The 18,109-nt window shown below is 39.9% G+C and overlaps 1 protein-coding gene across 1 annotated transcript in view; it reads right to left on the bottom strand.

The window, feature by feature from the left end:
- The window catches only part of DAAM1 (dishevelled associated activator of morphogenesis 1), a 188,237-nt gene that overhangs the window by 3,618 nt on the left and 166,510 nt on the right, over positions 1-18,109 (bottom strand). The window contains exons 20-26 of the mRNA XM_049770535.1: positions 16,482-16,588; positions 13,496-13,584; positions 12,509-12,677; positions 9,538-9,645; positions 7,012-7,072; positions 4,267-4,398; positions 495-665 (exon numbers count right to left, since the gene is read on the bottom strand). Coding sequence (XP_049626492.1) covers positions 495-665; positions 4,267-4,398; positions 7,012-7,072; positions 9,538-9,645; positions 12,509-12,677; positions 13,496-13,584; positions 16,482-16,588 — 837 coding nt within the window. The remainder of the gene's footprint in view (positions 1-494; positions 666-4,266; positions 4,399-7,011; positions 7,073-9,537; positions 9,646-12,508; positions 12,678-13,495; positions 13,585-16,481; positions 16,589-18,109) is intronic.

The raw sequence follows: 18,109 nt of genomic DNA, 5'->3' as shown, positions 1-18,109 counted from the left end.
ACCAGGTGTGGCCCAAAATAAAATAAAACAAAAACAAACCACCACCACCATCAAACAACAACAACAAACAGAAAGAAGAAACTCAACTTTCAACTTTTTAGGACTACAAAAAATATTCCACTACGTAGCTATGACATCATTTAGAACAACTTCCACTTGGTCAACATTTAGGTTGTTCCAAGTTAGGGCTTTTATAAAGATCTCTCTCTGCTTTCTTTGTACCAATTTCTGATTGTTTCTCTAGAATAATTTCTAAGAAACAAAATATCAGATCAAAGAGTGTGGGTTTCTTTTTAAGGCTTTGGATATACACTGCCAAATTGTCCAAGGGAAACTTTATACCCGTTGAAGTGCCCAGCAGCATCCTAGAGTCCTTTGATGTCCTTGCTTGCCTGCAAACTGGACAGAATATGGTCAAAAGACTAAGCTCAGCAATAGGCAATACTCTGTGCATCTAAGAGTTTGACGTGGCTGACAAATTGTCTTCCCCTTACCTGAGCTTCCATGCGGGCTCTGCGTTCTTCCTCTTCCTTCTTCTTTCTCATGTTTTCATTCTCTTGTTTGGCTTCTGACACAGCTTGAAGAAACTGATCAAAAATGCCGAAGAACTCATCGGGCTGGATTTTGTTAGCCTCTTCCCCGAAGTGTTTTACAGCTTTAGTAAACTGGAAAAAGGAAAACGTTGAGTTTAGTTAAAACCTATAAGATAGAAATCTCTCAAGAAGGATGAAGGCTCACATTAAATCAAATACAACTTGCTGGATTTTGGTGAGCACCTATTTGTCTTTGCTACTGAGTATGTCTATTAATCCTTTTCAAAGCAAAATGTTTGACTTTTGACAACATTCTTATAAACTTCATTTAAAATTCTTATAGACTTGACTTAAAAGTCATGATTAGCTTCCATGATTTGTATTAACTAAAGAGGACTTAACAAGAAAGTAAAAAAATATTGTAGGGCAGAGCATTCAAGACTTAAAAACTAACAGCAAACCCAGCAGGGAGAATGATGTTTGTACTTTGAACTTTTCTCTGACGTAGCGTAGCTTATTGTTATTTATTGGTGACATCTGGTCAATATCAAAAGCAAATGGGATTCAGTGCTTCTGAGTTGTTTTTTTCCTCATCATAAATAATGCTGGCACATTGTTATAAATTAGGAAACAATAGCTGATAATGGACTAGCCAATGAAATGCAAAAGCTTTATTTTAAAATTAAAACATTTGGGGGGGGGGGCCACAGCCAGTGGTGGTCAGGCATTACTCCTGGCTGCACTCAGGAATTACTCCTCGAAGTGCTTGTGGGACTACATGGAGTGCTAGGGATGGAACCTGGGTTGGTTGCATGCAAGGCAAGTGCCCCATCTTCTGTACTATATCACTCTAGCTCCTAAAAAACTTTTCAAAAACAAAATGCAAGATGCAATTTAAATAAAATATTTCTATACAAATACCGTATTTGCCGGCATATAAGATGACCCTTCAACCCATGAAAAACTTCCTAAAAGTCAGGAGTCATATTATATGCTGGTATATGGCATGCTGAAACTTGTTCCAGCTTCAGGGATGAGTGATCCGCACCCCTCTTACTTTTAAGAAGTAACTTACTTTTAAGACTTTTAGGAAGTTTTTCACGGGTTGAAGGGTCATCTTATATGCCGGCAAATACGGTATTTTATTTATAATGCATTTTATTGAAACTTTTAAAAACAGCTAAATACAAAGCATAAAGATAATTTTAAATGTTTAAAATAAAGTACTATACTTAATAGTCTTAGTATTATACATCTGCTTTATATATAATGTTTTATATATAGATATATAAAATAGTATCTCCAGATTTTCTCATTTTATTCATTCCTATATTCTGTTTTGCTGGTGGTTATCTTCATAACTCAAGAAAGTACAATTTCAGGATTCTCAAAATTATTATAATATCCAAATAAAGGTTTAATGCTAGGCAAACTATTAGAATGCTTCCTTCTTTAAGGATCTAAATCCATAGTCATGGATTATGAAGGATGGTGGTTTCTAGGTTCAAAGCCAAATGATTTTTCATTCCCTATGCCCAATTATTTAACATTTTCTCTCTTTAACTTTCTTCATATTTAACTATAGTGTTTGTGTACAGTTTCTACTCCCATGTTTCTAACTACTTTCATTTTCCTTGCATTTTTGTCTCTACTACATTGTTTTTATGGTATTTTGATAGTATTTAGGTAGATATTCTTTGATATTTAGGTAAATATTTATTGTTCAATAATTTTGAGTTCCATGCATCTTATAACATCTCCTAATTATTTCGTATTCTTAAATTTGTAACAAAAATGTTCCTCCCCTACCTTTCCCTTCCCCTCCTTCCCTTTCCTGTTAATGGGCCACAGTGGTGCTCAGTGGCTAGTCCTGGTTCTGTGCTCAGGAGACACCTCTGGTGATGTTCAGAGGATGATCATGTGGTAGAAGGGATTTGATCTGAGACCATGCAAAACAAGCAAATAAAGCATGCAAAGCAGTGCCTTATCCCTGAACTATCTCTCTCTCCAGCCCTGTTCTTTTATATATTTATTTATTTTTATCTTGACTGCAAAGCAGCTAATGTTTTACTTATTTGGAAATATTCTGTTAGAAACCAGAGCTCTTTGGGGGGGGGGGGGAACCCAGCATTCTTTGCATGCTACCCAGCGTTCCCACTTGCTAAATGGTTTTATAAGCTAATTTCTAAAGTTCTGGCATGAACAGAACAGCGATAGATAGTTCTTAACGGAGTTTCTCAAACATCCAAGTTCATGCACTTCAAGCTATTCTCAATGATCTTTTTATCTAGGAATTCTAGTGAGGATGAAGTCATGTATATTTTAGTCTTAGAAATATGAAGTAAACTAGTCCCAGACTAAAGTTCCCACACGAAGGGGGAAAAAAGAGGGAGAAGAAAAAAAATGTAGGTTTGGTGTGAGTGTGCATTCAACCCCAAATTACCAATTGAACCGACTTTTATACCCTGTTCCAGGCTGCGATGAGTAGACGATCATGATGCCTGGCTTGGGATTTAGGTAAGGTTGTTTCTTTTACAAAATGTAGACTGCAAACCACAGTGAGAGCTAATACACTGACACCAATGGGTCTCTCGCTGCTGAGGCTGCTAAGTCACTTGGCTGATGGCAATTACAGGCTCAAAGAGGGCAGCTCTTTCCCAGCAGTCAACTGAGCACGTCCTGGCTTCCAACCTCCTTCATGAAGCTGGAGATGGGCCTGATGCTGAGATTAGCCAATGTACCTCTATCTATTCCCTCTTTTCTTTTTGCTAATGTCATACCTGCCTCACTGAAGTGTTTGCACACTTGGCTATGGGGCTCGTGTGAGTTATAGACTGTGTTTCTGAGAGTTCCTGACAGCTGAGCTGTCATAACTATACTCAGGGCATGTGAGCAGCACTGGGTCAAACTCAGACTCAAGCTGGCCAGGCAGGTGCTAGTCATGGATTAGTAGCTTAAAACATTAGTGCTCGACAAATCTTACTGCTGTATGTATTTGCTTACACAAGCAATCATTCATATCTCTAATAAACAGATGACAAGAGGAAAACGACAGCCCCTACTCAAGTGTTTAGGGCAAGAGGGCATTGTGGTAGCTGAGAGATGGACAGTATGGAAGACTGTAATTGGGTGTGCAGGTAGTTACTATTTGTAAATGAGAAAAAAAAATGGGAAAAAATTCATACATGCACATGGTTACGTCCATACTTGAGAAAAGGAAAAAATAAAAAAGAGGGAAAGAGAAAAAAAATCTTTTCCTCTACAGGGGAAAAAAAAAGTTGAAACAGCAAAAAATCATAAAAGGAAATACCTTATTAGAAAATAAATCTCTTGCAGTGAGTCTATGGATTCTAATTAATCTCATTTGATAAACTCTCCTGGACACTTCGAGAGGGAATATCCTCTCACCCTAAGGCCCTATCCCAAGTGAGTAGGCTATTTACAGACATGTGGCTTTGGTCATCCCTGAGTTTGCCTTTTAAATTCTGCCTCTGGGTTTCATAATATTCTCTTCTCGGTTCCCAGAGAAGACTTTGATTTAATATCAACCAGGAAAAACCGATCAAAGCATTTATGGCTTTGCACTTTGCACTACTCAGATACTTCAAGGTATTGGTTACTTAAAAGTCAAAAGGGGGCAATCCCAATTCTATAAACAAAAACGCTCTTAGAATCTGCTATCTGAAAGTAGCAGTCCTGTGAACAATAACCAAAGCACAGGGTAGACATTTACCAGGTCTTTAGCTTCTGCTAGAAGATCTTCAACCTCAGAGAAGCTGAAGCTGGCCACTGTGATGAACTGGCTGACAACAGACACAAACTTATCTCCGGGCTGTGGAGTTTGAGACTTCTGATATTCCAGCTCCTTAAATACAAGGAATGAATAATGTCAACATGAATGTCACATAGACATACCTCATAGTCTCATTTTCCTATGAATAAGTCAGCACGCAAACACATCAAAACCGGCCCTAAAACATTTTGTGACAGTCTAGCTGTCTTGCCCTTTCACCCAAGATGCCTGATTCATGCCCATATCTGCAAGACTGGCAATTGAACCAACCACCAGAGAAATTTTTCTTGTACTATCTTTATAAAGTAAGCAGGTTAGAATTTTGATAAAATAGAATGGAAATGAAAATGGGAGGCAAATTGATTTCAAAGGATGTGTGGCTGAAAGCATGAAAATTTGACATGATTCTGTGCTGAGAATTCCGGTGTCTCAATTTTTCCTTCTTTTCCTTTATGCCAAGACTAATTACTTCCTCTACAATGATATCTGGGTCAGCAGAATTCCAGCTATAGCTTCTGGCACCATTAACAGCTACATTTTTTTCTTTTTCTCTATTCTCTTTTGTTTTTGCGAGGAGGTAAGTAGGAGTATTTGTCTCTATTAGATGAAGAACACACAGATGACTCAAGTGTAATTCCATTAATTAATCTCAGCCTTTGCCAGATATAAGTTCTTATTTAATCCCATGAGACCTTCATGAATGAGGTACTATTAGCATCACTGTACAGACAAATAAATTGCTATGCAGAGGGTGTTAATTCTTTGCTCAAAGTAGCTGGTGATAGAGCCAGAATCTGAGCTGAGGTTTGTCCAATTCCAGAGTCTTAGCACCAGCCATGTGATGTACCACTGACCTAATCAAGATCTGTTTTCCCTCTCTCCCTCACTCTGTTACTCTGTTCCTCCTTCATTCTTCTCTCTCTCTCTCTCTCTCTCTCTCTCTCTCTCTCTCTCTCCCCCTCCCTCCCTCCCTCCTTCCCTCCCTCCCTCCCTCTACCCCGACCCCTCTTGTTTCTTGGACCACATCTGGCAGTACTCAGAGCTTATTCTTAGCTCTGTAACTAGGGATCTCTGCTGCTGAATTTTGAGGAACTACGTGTGGCACCAGGGATTCAAATTGGAGTTTGGTTGCACACAAGGCAAGCGCCTGACCTGCTACACTGTCACCTTATCGATCGGGTACTATGGATGCTTTCTTTTGCACCTTCTTTGTAAGAGTACTTACGGGAGGAAACGAAGAGGTCAAAGACTAAGGGCTCTGATTCAGACTCAACTTTACTAGAGGTTTGATTCTCTTTTTCTTTTGTTAGTTGCTATTGTCACAGCAACACCCAGCAAGCAGTGCAGGAAGGTTTTGTGGAGAAAGCACATGGTGCTATGATTAAAAGCAGGTTCTTGAGTAGACCAGGCATGAGCCTCATCCTCAGACCCAGGGTTTAATTTCTGTGTGTCAAGTTTCTTCACTGATTGGAGAAGACAATTATCTATATCATGATGAAAATCAATTGAACTAAAGGAAGTTGACACATATATTGTGGGGCTTACTCTGATTGGAATAAGTCAACAGCATTCAGTTCTGGTCTCAAAATGAACATGTGAGGGTCTAGGGCACGAGTAGCTGGGGTAGGTTGGGGAAGTACAGCAGGTAGGGTGTTTACCTTGCACTATGGTTGACTCGGGTTCGATCCCCAGCACCCTATATGGGTATGATCCCACCCTCCAAAAAATTATGAAAGCAACTTTACAGTGTTTCATTGATATAGAAATCCAAGAGAATTTCATCTCTGATACTTTCAAACAATGAAAGTAATAACTGCAAAGCACTGAAGATGCTTAAATATTTGAGTCAGGCTAAGGTCTTTCCTTTACTATTTCCTTTTAGTCCTACATCTTGTCATGTGAACTGTCAAAGGAGGAGGGAAGGCACTTCTGTAACCCCTTTCTGGGGAACCTGTCCTGCTTTTCTGAACCCACCTTGCCTCTTTTCCTGAAGTCACCTCTTTCCTTTGTACTCAAGTTCACACCAGCTTCTTTCTTATTCACAGCTCAAGGTTTATTTCTCCTCGGAGAGAAATTTCCTCCAAAATAACCAATCGTTACTTCATGTTCTGGACAATCTAGCCTAAACTCACTGTCCTCCTAAAGGCCCATTTGCTCTCACTGTGCTCCTTTGGGCATGGTCAGGCTAAGATGGGTGCTTGCTGGTCAGATTCTTTTCAGTCACTACAACCCAGGAGGACAACATTTCTGAGTCACCTTGACCTCCTCACTTGAGAAGAGAATCCACACAAATATCTGCTCCGTAAATGCTTCTGAAAGGCCCAACGCAGAGCAAAAGAAAGCCTGCTGAGTGGCTAAAAAGTAAACAGCATTTATTATAAACGAACTAAACAGTGCATCCTTGAGCCCAGTTAATATTAAGGAGTCCTGCCTCCTCATAAGTGGAAAACAGGGCCGAAGTCTGGTCCTGTTTCCCAGCTCCTCCATCAGCAACCGCTCCAGGACATCCTGCTGCTTATAATCCAGCTGCCAGGCCAAACACAGCTGCCTTTGTGCCTTCCTTGTTGTTGTTGTTTTTTTGATCGACGTTTATTCCACATGCCAAGGCCACCAGCAAATTGTCTGCTGGAATTTACCAGCACTTTGGATAGTAAAAAGATGAAGAGTAAAAAAACAAACACTCACCGTTTCAACTGCTTTCAGGCCACTTCGCAAGGTGCCTATTTCCTTGTCCAGCTCGGTCATACTGTGAGAATAGCAACAATTCAGTAAACAACATGGGATTTACACATAGTAAATTATAAGACAGGTTTAAAGATGCTGTGCTTGGAAGTCAAGTACATTTATCTATCATTTTACAGTTTAAATTTTTCTTCAGAAAGGACAATATCAAAATTACTATGGAACAATAAATGTTGGAGAGGATGTGAAGAAAGAGAAACTGGTGGGTAAGAGAAAAAGTATAGTCTCCAGGAAAATGTTATGGAAATCCTTAAAAATTGAAAACAGAAATACTGTATGATTCAACAATGCTCCTCCTATGTAGTACTCAAGGAATATAGAACATGGATTTGAAATGTATCTATACCCCTATGTTCACAGCAGCATTATTTACAGTAGACAAACTATGGAAGTCACTTAGATACTATATATCTATCAACATATGACCATTAAAGAGGCTATGTATGTATAAGCATAATGGAACATTACTCAGCTATTAAAAAAGGAAGATGAAATCTTGCCTTTTGTGCCAAGATAAATGGAATCTGAGGTGATAATGCTAGTCAAAGTAAGTCAGGAAATGAAGGATAATTGCTGAATATTTTTATCCACAGGTAGAATACATATAAAAAAGGAACTAATAAAACACAAACACAGCAAGAGGCATTAGGATACTCTAAAAAGACACTTTTTTTTTTTGATTTTGGGTCACACCTGGCAGCGCTCAGGGATTACTCCTACTCTATGTTAAGAAATCGCTCCTGTCAGGCTCAGGGGACCATATGGGATGCCGGGATTCGAACCACCGACCTTCTGCATGAAAGGCAAACACCTTACCTCCCTGCTATCTCTCTGGCCCCAAGACAAACACACTTTAAGCTTATGGAATGTAGGTATGAAATGATGTTTTTGTTTTTCCAGCTAGCAAATATATCCTATAGGTTTAAAGCAGCAAACTAGAAAGATCTCACACTTATACAAAAATTATTTTTATTGATTTTGCCAAAAACACACTCAAGCAAATTACTACATGTGGAAATGAGTTTCTTGACACTTTGGCTTGAACAAATAAAAGGAACTGGCTTATTCATAACCACATTCATAAGCTGCTCTCCAAAGCTTTTCACTAAATAGAATGAACATTACGAGGCGATGGCTTAAATTCAACGAACAATAATTTTTCTTATGGTTATGCTAACAGGTTCTCATTTCCATTGCCCCTTTATTTTTAATAGAGAAAGTTTTGTGTTTCTCTCATGATTTTTATCTGATGGCTTTTATTTTATTAGAAATTTATAATTTCATCTAAATGTATAATTTATAATCCTAGCTAAATATTGTGAAATTGTTTAAATTAATCAATATGGTATTTACTTTAACTTTAAAAACTCATAACCTAGGTATATTTATACTAACTTATATGGAGTGGAAAAATTAGACTGCTCATCATATATTTTTAATTCGCTGCAAAAATATGCAGTTTAAATGTTTAAAAATGGTGGAAAGGAGGCAGGTGGGTGAAGAGAAGAACAGAGAAACTGCCTACTCCTCATCTCTGAGACGTGGTGTGAAGTTTGTGGTGAAAGTTTGGCCACTTGCCACTTTATTTTTAGTTTCTTTATTTGCATAAAGGCTGTTTCCTATTAATAGGCTGGAGCCGTTTTCTGGGCACATACAGATGGGAAAAAGACTAGCAAACACTTCTACCTTGAGGTATTCTATTTGGTTAACAATACACCGTATTTTTCGTACTATAAGACACACTTTCCCCCCCCAAAAATGATGTCTTATGGAGCAAATGCTGCCTGGGGCTGAAGCCTGAGTGCAGAGGAGGAGAACATCTAAAAACTATGTGCATAAGTCTTATAGTCAGGTATGTCTGACAGAACAAAAAAATCTGGTACCTTCATATAATCATGCATTTCAGAACTGCCTTTTAAGAATAATAGTAAAATCAACTTTTCCTATACCCATAGCAACTAAAAAAATTTTTTGGTTTTTGACAAAGGCTAAAAATTAAATTCCTCAGGGTCAGAACGATAGCACAATGGGTAGGACTTTTGCCTTGCATGCAACAGATCTGGGCGCAATCTCATATGGTCCCCAAAGCATGCCAAGAGTAATTTCTGAATGCAGAGAGAGCTAAGAGTAATCCTTGAGCACAGCTGGATGTGGTCCCTAAACCACCACCCCACATCCATCTATCCCCCCTGCATTCCAAGGGAACTTAATATGTCAACACTAGTGCTACAATTTGTGTCCACTAAGCCACCTGCAAGTGTGAGCCACTGATGGTTCATGCCAGAGCCAACTTATTACATACAGATTACAAACTGTGGAATCATTCAAATAGTTTGGTTCTGGCTTAAACTTGATTTTATGCACTATGTAGTAGAAAACAGAGACCTTCTAATGCAGAGGTAGCCGTGGGAGGCAGTGCCTAAAACACAGTCTAAGTGATTTCAAAAGAAGTCAGTCGGGAATACTTACTTCACTTTTGCTGCTTGAGGAATGTCCCGCAATTCTTCACTGAGCTTGAGGACCTTGGGATACTTATTTTCCACTATAGTTATAAGATAGTGCAAAAGCGTGATGTTCCTATGATCGAAGGAGAGTATTCAACATGGTTATATTGATGGATATTTCCTGGTTATATTCAACATGGAAACATATATGGTCTATATATTCTCGTGTTTGAACTCAGATCATCAGAACCTGACTGCACTCATTTCAAACTCTTGAGGTTTCAATTAGGCTTCTTAAGAGAAGGCAACATCTATGCAAGTTTAATGTAAGTACAGGCCAGAAGGAAGCAGCACACATTCCGCAAAAAGGAATGTGGGTCATGTGATGGGTGATGGTGCTGAAGGTGAATCACTGCCAAGGAGACAAACTTTTTGGAGCATCCGCCCAGGAGGGAGTTGCCCCATCAGTTTAGGGCAAGCAGGGTGGGGAAGGTGTTGGATCCACTCAAGAGGACAGCTCCGGCCTCAAATCGTCAAAGTTCAGGCAGCAGCTCACTGCTGGTAATTAATGGGAATTCCCACCTAAGGTTTCTTCTAGCATTTACACCTTTCATCTGACTCATTTGTTTTGTGGCTACCATGCAGAGTGATCAGAAAACTCCGATTTTATGGCTGGTCCTAGAACTGGGCCAGAACTAAGCTATCCTGGGTTCAATATCCTTGCAGCCAAGAACCCACGTTCTAATTTTAGCCACACTTGAGGTCCAAACCGCATACCCCAGTTCTCCTTCTGGTGCTGACGGGCTACCTGACTGACCTGGATTGAAAAAAAATGGGCATCTGATAACACTGTCTTGTTTGGGCAAACTGTGGGACTCTAGTCCCTTGTCCTACAGCTAGAGTGAGGCAGTTATAGACATTTTATTTCCTACTATAGTGAAAACTATTTTTGGTTATCTCAAAGAGGCTCCTGTAACTCATTCCTCTGAGTTAACTAGTCCACATTTTAAAACCATTTTCCCTTCTCTTACGCTCAACAATTAAGAAAGCTCAGCAGAGTAAAGCAGTGCCAGTAATTTCTGCCACTATATTGCAGATGTTCCACTGCATCATGCATTTGAATTCTGTTTTTCAAGGAACTAACACATCTGTCCAATGCCCATTGCCCCAGGAAATGCCAGCTTCCATCACAGGAAAGAGTATTGCCATTTTCTGAAATGCTTTGTGGTTTAAAGAGGACAGTTAAATTTTTTTATACATATAAGCTTTTCTTAGAATTGGACAACTTATAACCAGGTGAAAGCATTCCCGTTTGTTTGCTATCCAAATTATCATCTCATTTGACTAAATATAAATTTTTGAATAAAATAACAAAATAATCACACATTTAATTATTTCCTGATCATTAAAAGAAACCAGGCTTTTCAGGGAGTGAATGGATTCCTCCTGCTCCTGCTTCGCCCATATGCTACCAGATTAGATTGAACAAAATGAGTCCAGTGAATTAGGCATCTGCTGGGCAATCTGGATTTGTAAGATGCAGGTGCTGCATCAGGGGGTGGGGAAAGGAGGTTTGCCACACCCGGTAGGACTGAGACTGCCCATGCAAAGCATGTACTTCAGTCCTTCAAACTGTCACCCGATCCCAGGTGCTGCTTCTGGAGATCAAATATTCACAGGCAAAAGAGAAGGAAAAGAGGACCAAAGATCCTTTTAAAGTTTCCTTTTGGAAGGACTTACATATTAGGTATAATTCAGTAGCACACAATCACAAAGCAAGTGATAGGTTATTAGTAAATCTAATAAGGGCATACAGAAGGGGGGTTTTCTGACTGAAGGGAGGTTTTATTTCTCACCAGTCTGTAAGGTCAATTGAAAACGGCTTTCTAGAAACAGCTGTGACTCTATGTGCAAATAAGACTCTGCAGCTAACCCACTCCAATCTCCACATATGACTGATTTAATGCACTCTGATTTTGCATAGGAAAATTTAGGTTAGTCTAGGTTTCCCTAATATGAAAAAAATCAAAGTAAAAAGCCTTACAGATAGGAATGATAAGTGGAACAGACCTGTATTTCTAAAACAATTAGGGCACAGAAAAGCTTACCTTACGCAGTTATGAAAGTTCTTTTGAAGCCAGTGAGAACTTTAGAGGAACAGCTTCCACGACACTAGAATCGGGAAGCCACTGATCTACCTGTTAAGAGCACTAGTGCATTTTCACACCTTGGTAGCTCGAACAAGACTCAGTTTGCTGAACACACAGGGGTGTGAGCTTTCTAGGAAGCATTTTAATGAGTCTTGAAATGAACTGCTGAATGCCAACAACCCAAATACATTTATACATCTTAATTTTTCTGTACAGCTGGAAGGGACACAATCTATAAACATTAACAAGCTATACATTTTATCATCTGCTGTCAGTTTTGTTCTTAGCTAGAATAAAATTCTAGAACAAAATTCCTATATTTTGGCAATGTGTTTTTGATTCTTCTGTTATAGAGCCACACCCTGTGGCGCCGAAGGGACCATAGGCAATGACAGGATCGAACTGCAGCCAGCTGCATGAGAGGCAAATGATTTACCCACTGTACTACCCCTGGTCTACTGGCCATCTTTTTTGAGCTAAACACTGGTTATCCAAGCATGTTAAATTTGTGAACATTCATCAAAATGTACATCTACAATGAGTGAACTTCAGTGTATTCTACTGTAACAGTCTTACTAGAAGAATCCTGTAACACAAAACTTGCACTTGGTTCTACTCCTATGAATTAGAGATAGATGACACAACAAGATAAATGATATCCCCAAGACACTTAGGGATACTTGTGGTGATAAGATTGGAGAGGAGATGTTGGAGAAACTAAGAAAATGGTCAGAAGGAGAGAAGAAACCTGAACCTGCAATAACATAAAATAAAAGTTCAGGAGCACAACTCAAGCTCTAAGTCTACCACCTGCATCCTCCACGTTTTGGACGATTCCATACTTACTTGTCAATACTAGACTTCGTGTCAGCGATCTTGTTGAGGCTGGCTATCTTGAATCCATACGCATTGCCTCTCTGGCCTTTATTCATGTAATTTCCAAAAGCCAAAACCACTTCCAGCAACTGCTTCAGGGCACTGCTCCTAAACACCTCTTCAGAGCCAGAACGAATCGCTTCGCAACAAAACACAGAAAAACACAATGATGACATCCAAGACTTCAATAATACCTAGCCTAAACTGCCACACCTGAAAATACTTGCTCCAAAGACTCAAGAGACAGCTGCACAATCCAATTTCCGGTCTTTCTTAGCTGACTCATGAATCTTAAGCAGTTAGGAATACAAAGAACAGCAATTCATTCCCTGTATTTGGGGGGAGGGGCAAATACTTTTTTTGGCCAGATCAACAGGATTGCTGATCATTTCCATTGATAGAAAAATGGGTCAGAGGAGTTACTTGCTACTGCTTGCTGTTATCATCAGGGAGCAGGCTTTGAGAGGTATTCAAGGTCTAGCTTTCTTGGTGTATTTTCTCTACAGCTGCCTTGCCCGCATTCCACACATTCAAAGAACTTTAAAATCAAGTCATAGACAGCCTTAAATCATGCCTTAGAAAAATCTGGTACGGTTAAATTAAGGAAGATTTCAGGTACAATTAGATTGCATTAATTAATTACAGATCAATTAATTAATAATTACAGATACAATGCTAAACAGTGGTTCTATAGATTCTTCACCAACAACGTCCAGGTCGTCACAAACCCCATTGTTAAGAGAAGATCTGAAAGTTTCCTCTGGATTGTGAGCTCTGCAGCCAAAGGAAGCCAGGCCAGCCAGTCAAACAGACTTGAACAAATGTCATCAGAATGACAAAATGACTTGGCATGAAAAAATTATCTCCAAGGTCTTTCACTTAGCATGTGCACTTGGACTGCACCTGTAGATGGGCATTTCAGACAAACGTCAATTCCAATCTGGGAGGTGGAATTACCTTCTACTTTAGGTTTCACTTCTGCCACACGCTCTGCAAACTTCTTTTTGAAGTATAGTGACTGCAGTCTTTGCTGGTAATGATTGATTCTGTAACAAAAAGCAAGAGCCAGTGAGCAATCCCTTAATACAGCTACTATGTTCACTCAATGGAGCACCTTTCTGCTCCAAATATGTGCAGTCAACTTACTCCCTTCCACAGTTTCTCCCTCCTAGACACTCACTCATTCACTTGCACTAATTCTTCATCTGAAGAGAAGCACAGAGCATGATGCCACTTTGCCTGTGGAATGAATTTCCCTCTGACCTACATGAAATATTTGTTAGGGTGCTTTGCTTCAAAAATAGGACACAACTGCTAAAGGAGAGAGCTGAGTACTGTTGACTGTAACCTGCTTCCCTTCCTCAGGGGCCAAGTACCTCTTATGAACATAGAAAGAGAAACAAGACTAACAGTGTAAGAATCCCAAATGGCTATTTTTCTGTCTCTCTCTCTCTCTCTCTCTCCCTCTTCCTCCCTCCCTGCCTCACATCCAGTTGTGTTCAGGGATTACTCATGGCTCTGTATTCAGGGGTTACTCCATATTGGAGACTGAACCCAAGTGGATTGTATGCAGGGCGAGTGCTCTAATTGTAGTACTTTCACTGTGGCCCTCCAAAGGGCCGTTTCTTTTTCTTTTCTTTTAGATTTTATTTTATTGAAACAATTGTGATCAACAGAATCCTTCGTAGTTGAATTTGAGATCTACAATGAGTTGGGGCCTTTCCCACCACCTGTGTCAACCCCCCTCTAACAATGACTCCAGAGTGCATCCTATCCCACCACCCTTTGCCCCCTGGCCTGTCAGTATAACAGGCTGTTTCTTATATGCCTCCCCAATTTCTCCAAATCCAGTCTTTCTTGTCAATAGATATCACCAGCCTTCCCCTAACTGGACTGATAGGACTAAGTGGGCTGCCATGCACAAAGATTCAGACAATTACTAGGTGGTAACTACTGCAGATGGCCATAATTTATCTAAATGTGAATTGCTGAGCATACCTGTTAATATTTCAAAAGTATTCCATGTCCTATAATACCACAGTGAAGACAAACAGCCAGGAGCAAAAGTCTGAACATGTCAGAAATGCAGGGTGAGATGCATGTTTACCTGAGTTCTGTCATTGTAAGTCTCTCGGGAAGAACTCTTCCCCGAGACTGAGAAAATTTCAGGACCACTGGTCCTTTGCTAATGCAGAATCAGTTCACAAGGCGTAGGATAGAGAACAGACTCTGCTCACATGTCAAATCTAATTATGAAGCAGTGCCTGCTTCCGGACTCTTTGGAATAGGACTAAGAAAGTTTGTCAAGCTTGGTGGGGAAGAGTGCCGCAGTCGATTAGTGATGTCTGCATGTGACATGATTTGTCATCTAGACTCTGGCTGATGCGTTATGTGGGCTTTAGGCTGACACAGTCGAATGTGTCCAAATCCTCTCAATGCCTCCAGTTGCTCTCCCTCCTCCACCTCCTATACAATCCTTGAGATACAGAGCTACTCAGAGGGGAGCAATACAGTGATAAGAAATCAAAGTGGTGAGGAGAATGACACTGACTGAAACCAAAAATGTTATAAATTGATTAAGTCAAGACACATAAGCCAAAGAGGCCTCAAAAGAGATAATTGTGAGAAACCCTGACCCTGGCTATTATCTAGGAGCAAGAATGCAAATGAAACAAACACTTTGCACACTTTGTCACTGAGACTCAAGAAGATTTTGGAATTCAAGAAGGCTTCAAGTGTAGCCAGCTTAATTGGCTCAAACAATTCAAAATAAAAGTTGAACTTCCTTAGGGGAATCTTTACTTTTAAAGTATTTATTTATTCATGCAGCAGTCTGTGTTTCTATGCAATTAAAATGTGCTTTAAACAACTCATTTTAATCTCTTTGCACTTCAGTTGCCTCAATCTTTTAACTGTACAGATAGATATCTTACAGCAGAAGGCAGTGAGTTCAGAGAAGGGCGGTCTCAGGCCCTTTTGTTCATCTCTTTTTAAAAAAATTTTTTACATCTTTATTTAAACACCTTGGTTACAAACATGCCTGTGGTTGGGTTTAAGTCATGTAAAGAATACCTCCCTTCACCAGAGCAACATTCCCATCACCAATGCCCCAAATCTCCCTACCCCCGCCTGTGAAATAGGCTTTCTACTTCCTTCCTTCATTCACATTGTTGATAGTGGTCAGTGTAGTTATTTCTCTAACTGTACTCACCACTCTTTGTGATGAGCTTCATATCGTGAGCTGGACCTTCCAGCCCTCATCTCTATTGTTTCTAAGAATTAGTACAAAAATGTCTTAAAGCATTTCCTTTTAATGTATTATTTTAAGGCATCATGATTTATAGTTATATGACTATATGACTATTATATGACTGAGTTTCAGTCATATAATGTTCCAACACCAAACCTATTACACTTTCCTCCACCAATGTCCCAAGTTTTCACCTCATTCCTGTCCTATATCTATGAAAGAATTTTTTAAAGAAAGGCATTATGAGGGCCAGAGTGATAGCACAGCGGGGAGGGGAGTGATAGCACAGCTTCCATGCAGCCTAACTGGGTTCGATCCCCGGCATTCCATAGGGTCCCCCTAGTCTTCCAAGAGTGATTCCTGAGCTATCAGGAGTAACCCCTGGCACTATGATTTATAATACCATTATTAATATTCATACTGATGCATTCATTACTGATGGTTTCATTCCATCTCAGGTTGACCCCAGAGGGACCTCAAAGTGACCACTTCCATCCACAGCTGTCTCAATATCTCCCTATCCTTTCATGCCTTCCCTCCCCATGGTCTGCAGCCACTGTTCAGTTTCTGTTGCCTTTGGGAATTTTTATTCCTCTGCTATACTTTTTTGTTATATTCCACCTGTGAGAGATTATTCCGTGTCAGTCCCTCTCCTCTGACTTACTAGAATTTTATCGGTATTTTAAAACTCACCGGCTCATCTCAAAAAGGAACCTATCAGCTTTTGCCATCCGGTCAAGTTCGTGTTTATGTTCCTCCAGGAGGTCAATATCACTTTTTTCAGGAACAAATTTTAGGAGCTGAAAAAGATGTGCAATATTAAAATGAGTATATGATAAATTATTATAGTATTTTTTTCACATTTTCAATTTAATCTGTGCCAAGATGAAATTTTAACATGCTTAACTGATTTGCCAACTTTGGTCATGGGTAGGTGACATACGACACAAATTAGTATTAGTAAATCCTTTCACTTTTATTAGGAAGTAGTTGAATTCTTAAAACATTTTGCATTTGGCATCTTTCTCTTCTATACTGCTTATCAAATCAGAAATGTGGAAGTTCTTTACTATAATCTACTGTGCACAGACCATTATAGGGGTCTTAGGGATTTAATTTGCTCTTTTATTTATTTATTTATTTGGTTTTGTGACCACACCCGGTCACGCTCAGGGGTTACTCCTGGGTTAGGGGATCATAAGGAATTGAACCATGGTCTGTCCTGGGTCAGCTAAGTGCAAATCAAACACCCTACCGCTGTGCTATCGCTCCGGCCCCTTAATTTGCTCTTTTAGAACATGACACATGTGAGGTCCAGAGAGATTAGGCAATTCACCCGGGATTACAAAGCAAGTTTGTGCACTGGTTTAGAAATAGAATTTAGGTCTCTTGACTCCCAGCTCTAAGCACCTTTTTTCCTATTACATCATGCTAGAATGATTAGTTTACTTGTACTTTCCATTTAATTTGCTAATTGCATTCCACTTTAGGTTTAGGTAGAGTTGGATGAGAAGAATAAGAATCATAGGTATTGGGCCAGAGTGATAGAACAGCAGATAGGGCATTTGCCTTGCATGTGGCTGACCCAGGTTCGATTCCCAGGTAATCTGAACCTGCCAGGAGTGATTTCTGAGGGCAGAGTCAGAAGTAATGCCTGAGTGCCTCTGAGTATGGTGGCCCCCAGAAAATAATGAGAAGTTTTTGATTATTTTATTTTGGAGAGGAAAATCAGCATGGAGTGTGGAAAAATTATATTTAAAGCAGAAAAATATTTTTATAAGTCCTGATTTTTTAAAAGGCATAAACAGTTATAACTGTACAGGTCTGTGTACTTTGTCATTCTCTAGAACAAAATCCTTTGAACATATTTTAATGATACTGTGCCTCTGGACCAACATTTTCTGCTCCATTTAGCAGGTTTTCAACTGCCTGCTAAAGAACGGAAGAACCTTAGAAAAGGCAGCAAGTCTTGGTGTCACATGGGGGGGTGGGAGAGAAGGAGGGAGTGGGAAGAAGTGAGAGGAGTAGGAGGAGGAGAGAGAAGGAGGGGGAGAAAGAAATAGGGAGGAATGGAGGGAGGGAGGGAGGGAGGGAGACAGAGAAAGAGAGAGGAGAGAGAAAGGGAAGGAGGGAGAGGAAGCGGAAGGAGGGAGAGGAGGAGTAGGAGAGAGGAGAAGGAGGGGAGAAAGAAATAGGGAGGGTAGGAGGAATGAAGGGAGGGAGGAATGGAGGGAGGGAGGGAGAGAGGGAGAGAGGGAAGGAGAGAGGGAAGGAGGGAGGGAGGGGGAGAGATGCAAATAATCTGAGGTTGGAAATAAATG

Source organism: Suncus etruscus, chromosome 3 (genome assembly GCF_024139225.1).
Source record: "Suncus etruscus isolate mSunEtr1 chromosome 3, mSunEtr1.pri.cur, whole genome shotgun sequence".
Taxonomy (NCBI): Eukaryota; Metazoa; Chordata; class Mammalia; order Eulipotyphla; family Soricidae; genus Suncus; species Suncus etruscus.
Note: the sequence above shows the minus strand (reverse complement) of the source record. Positions and strands in the feature narration are given on the sequence as shown.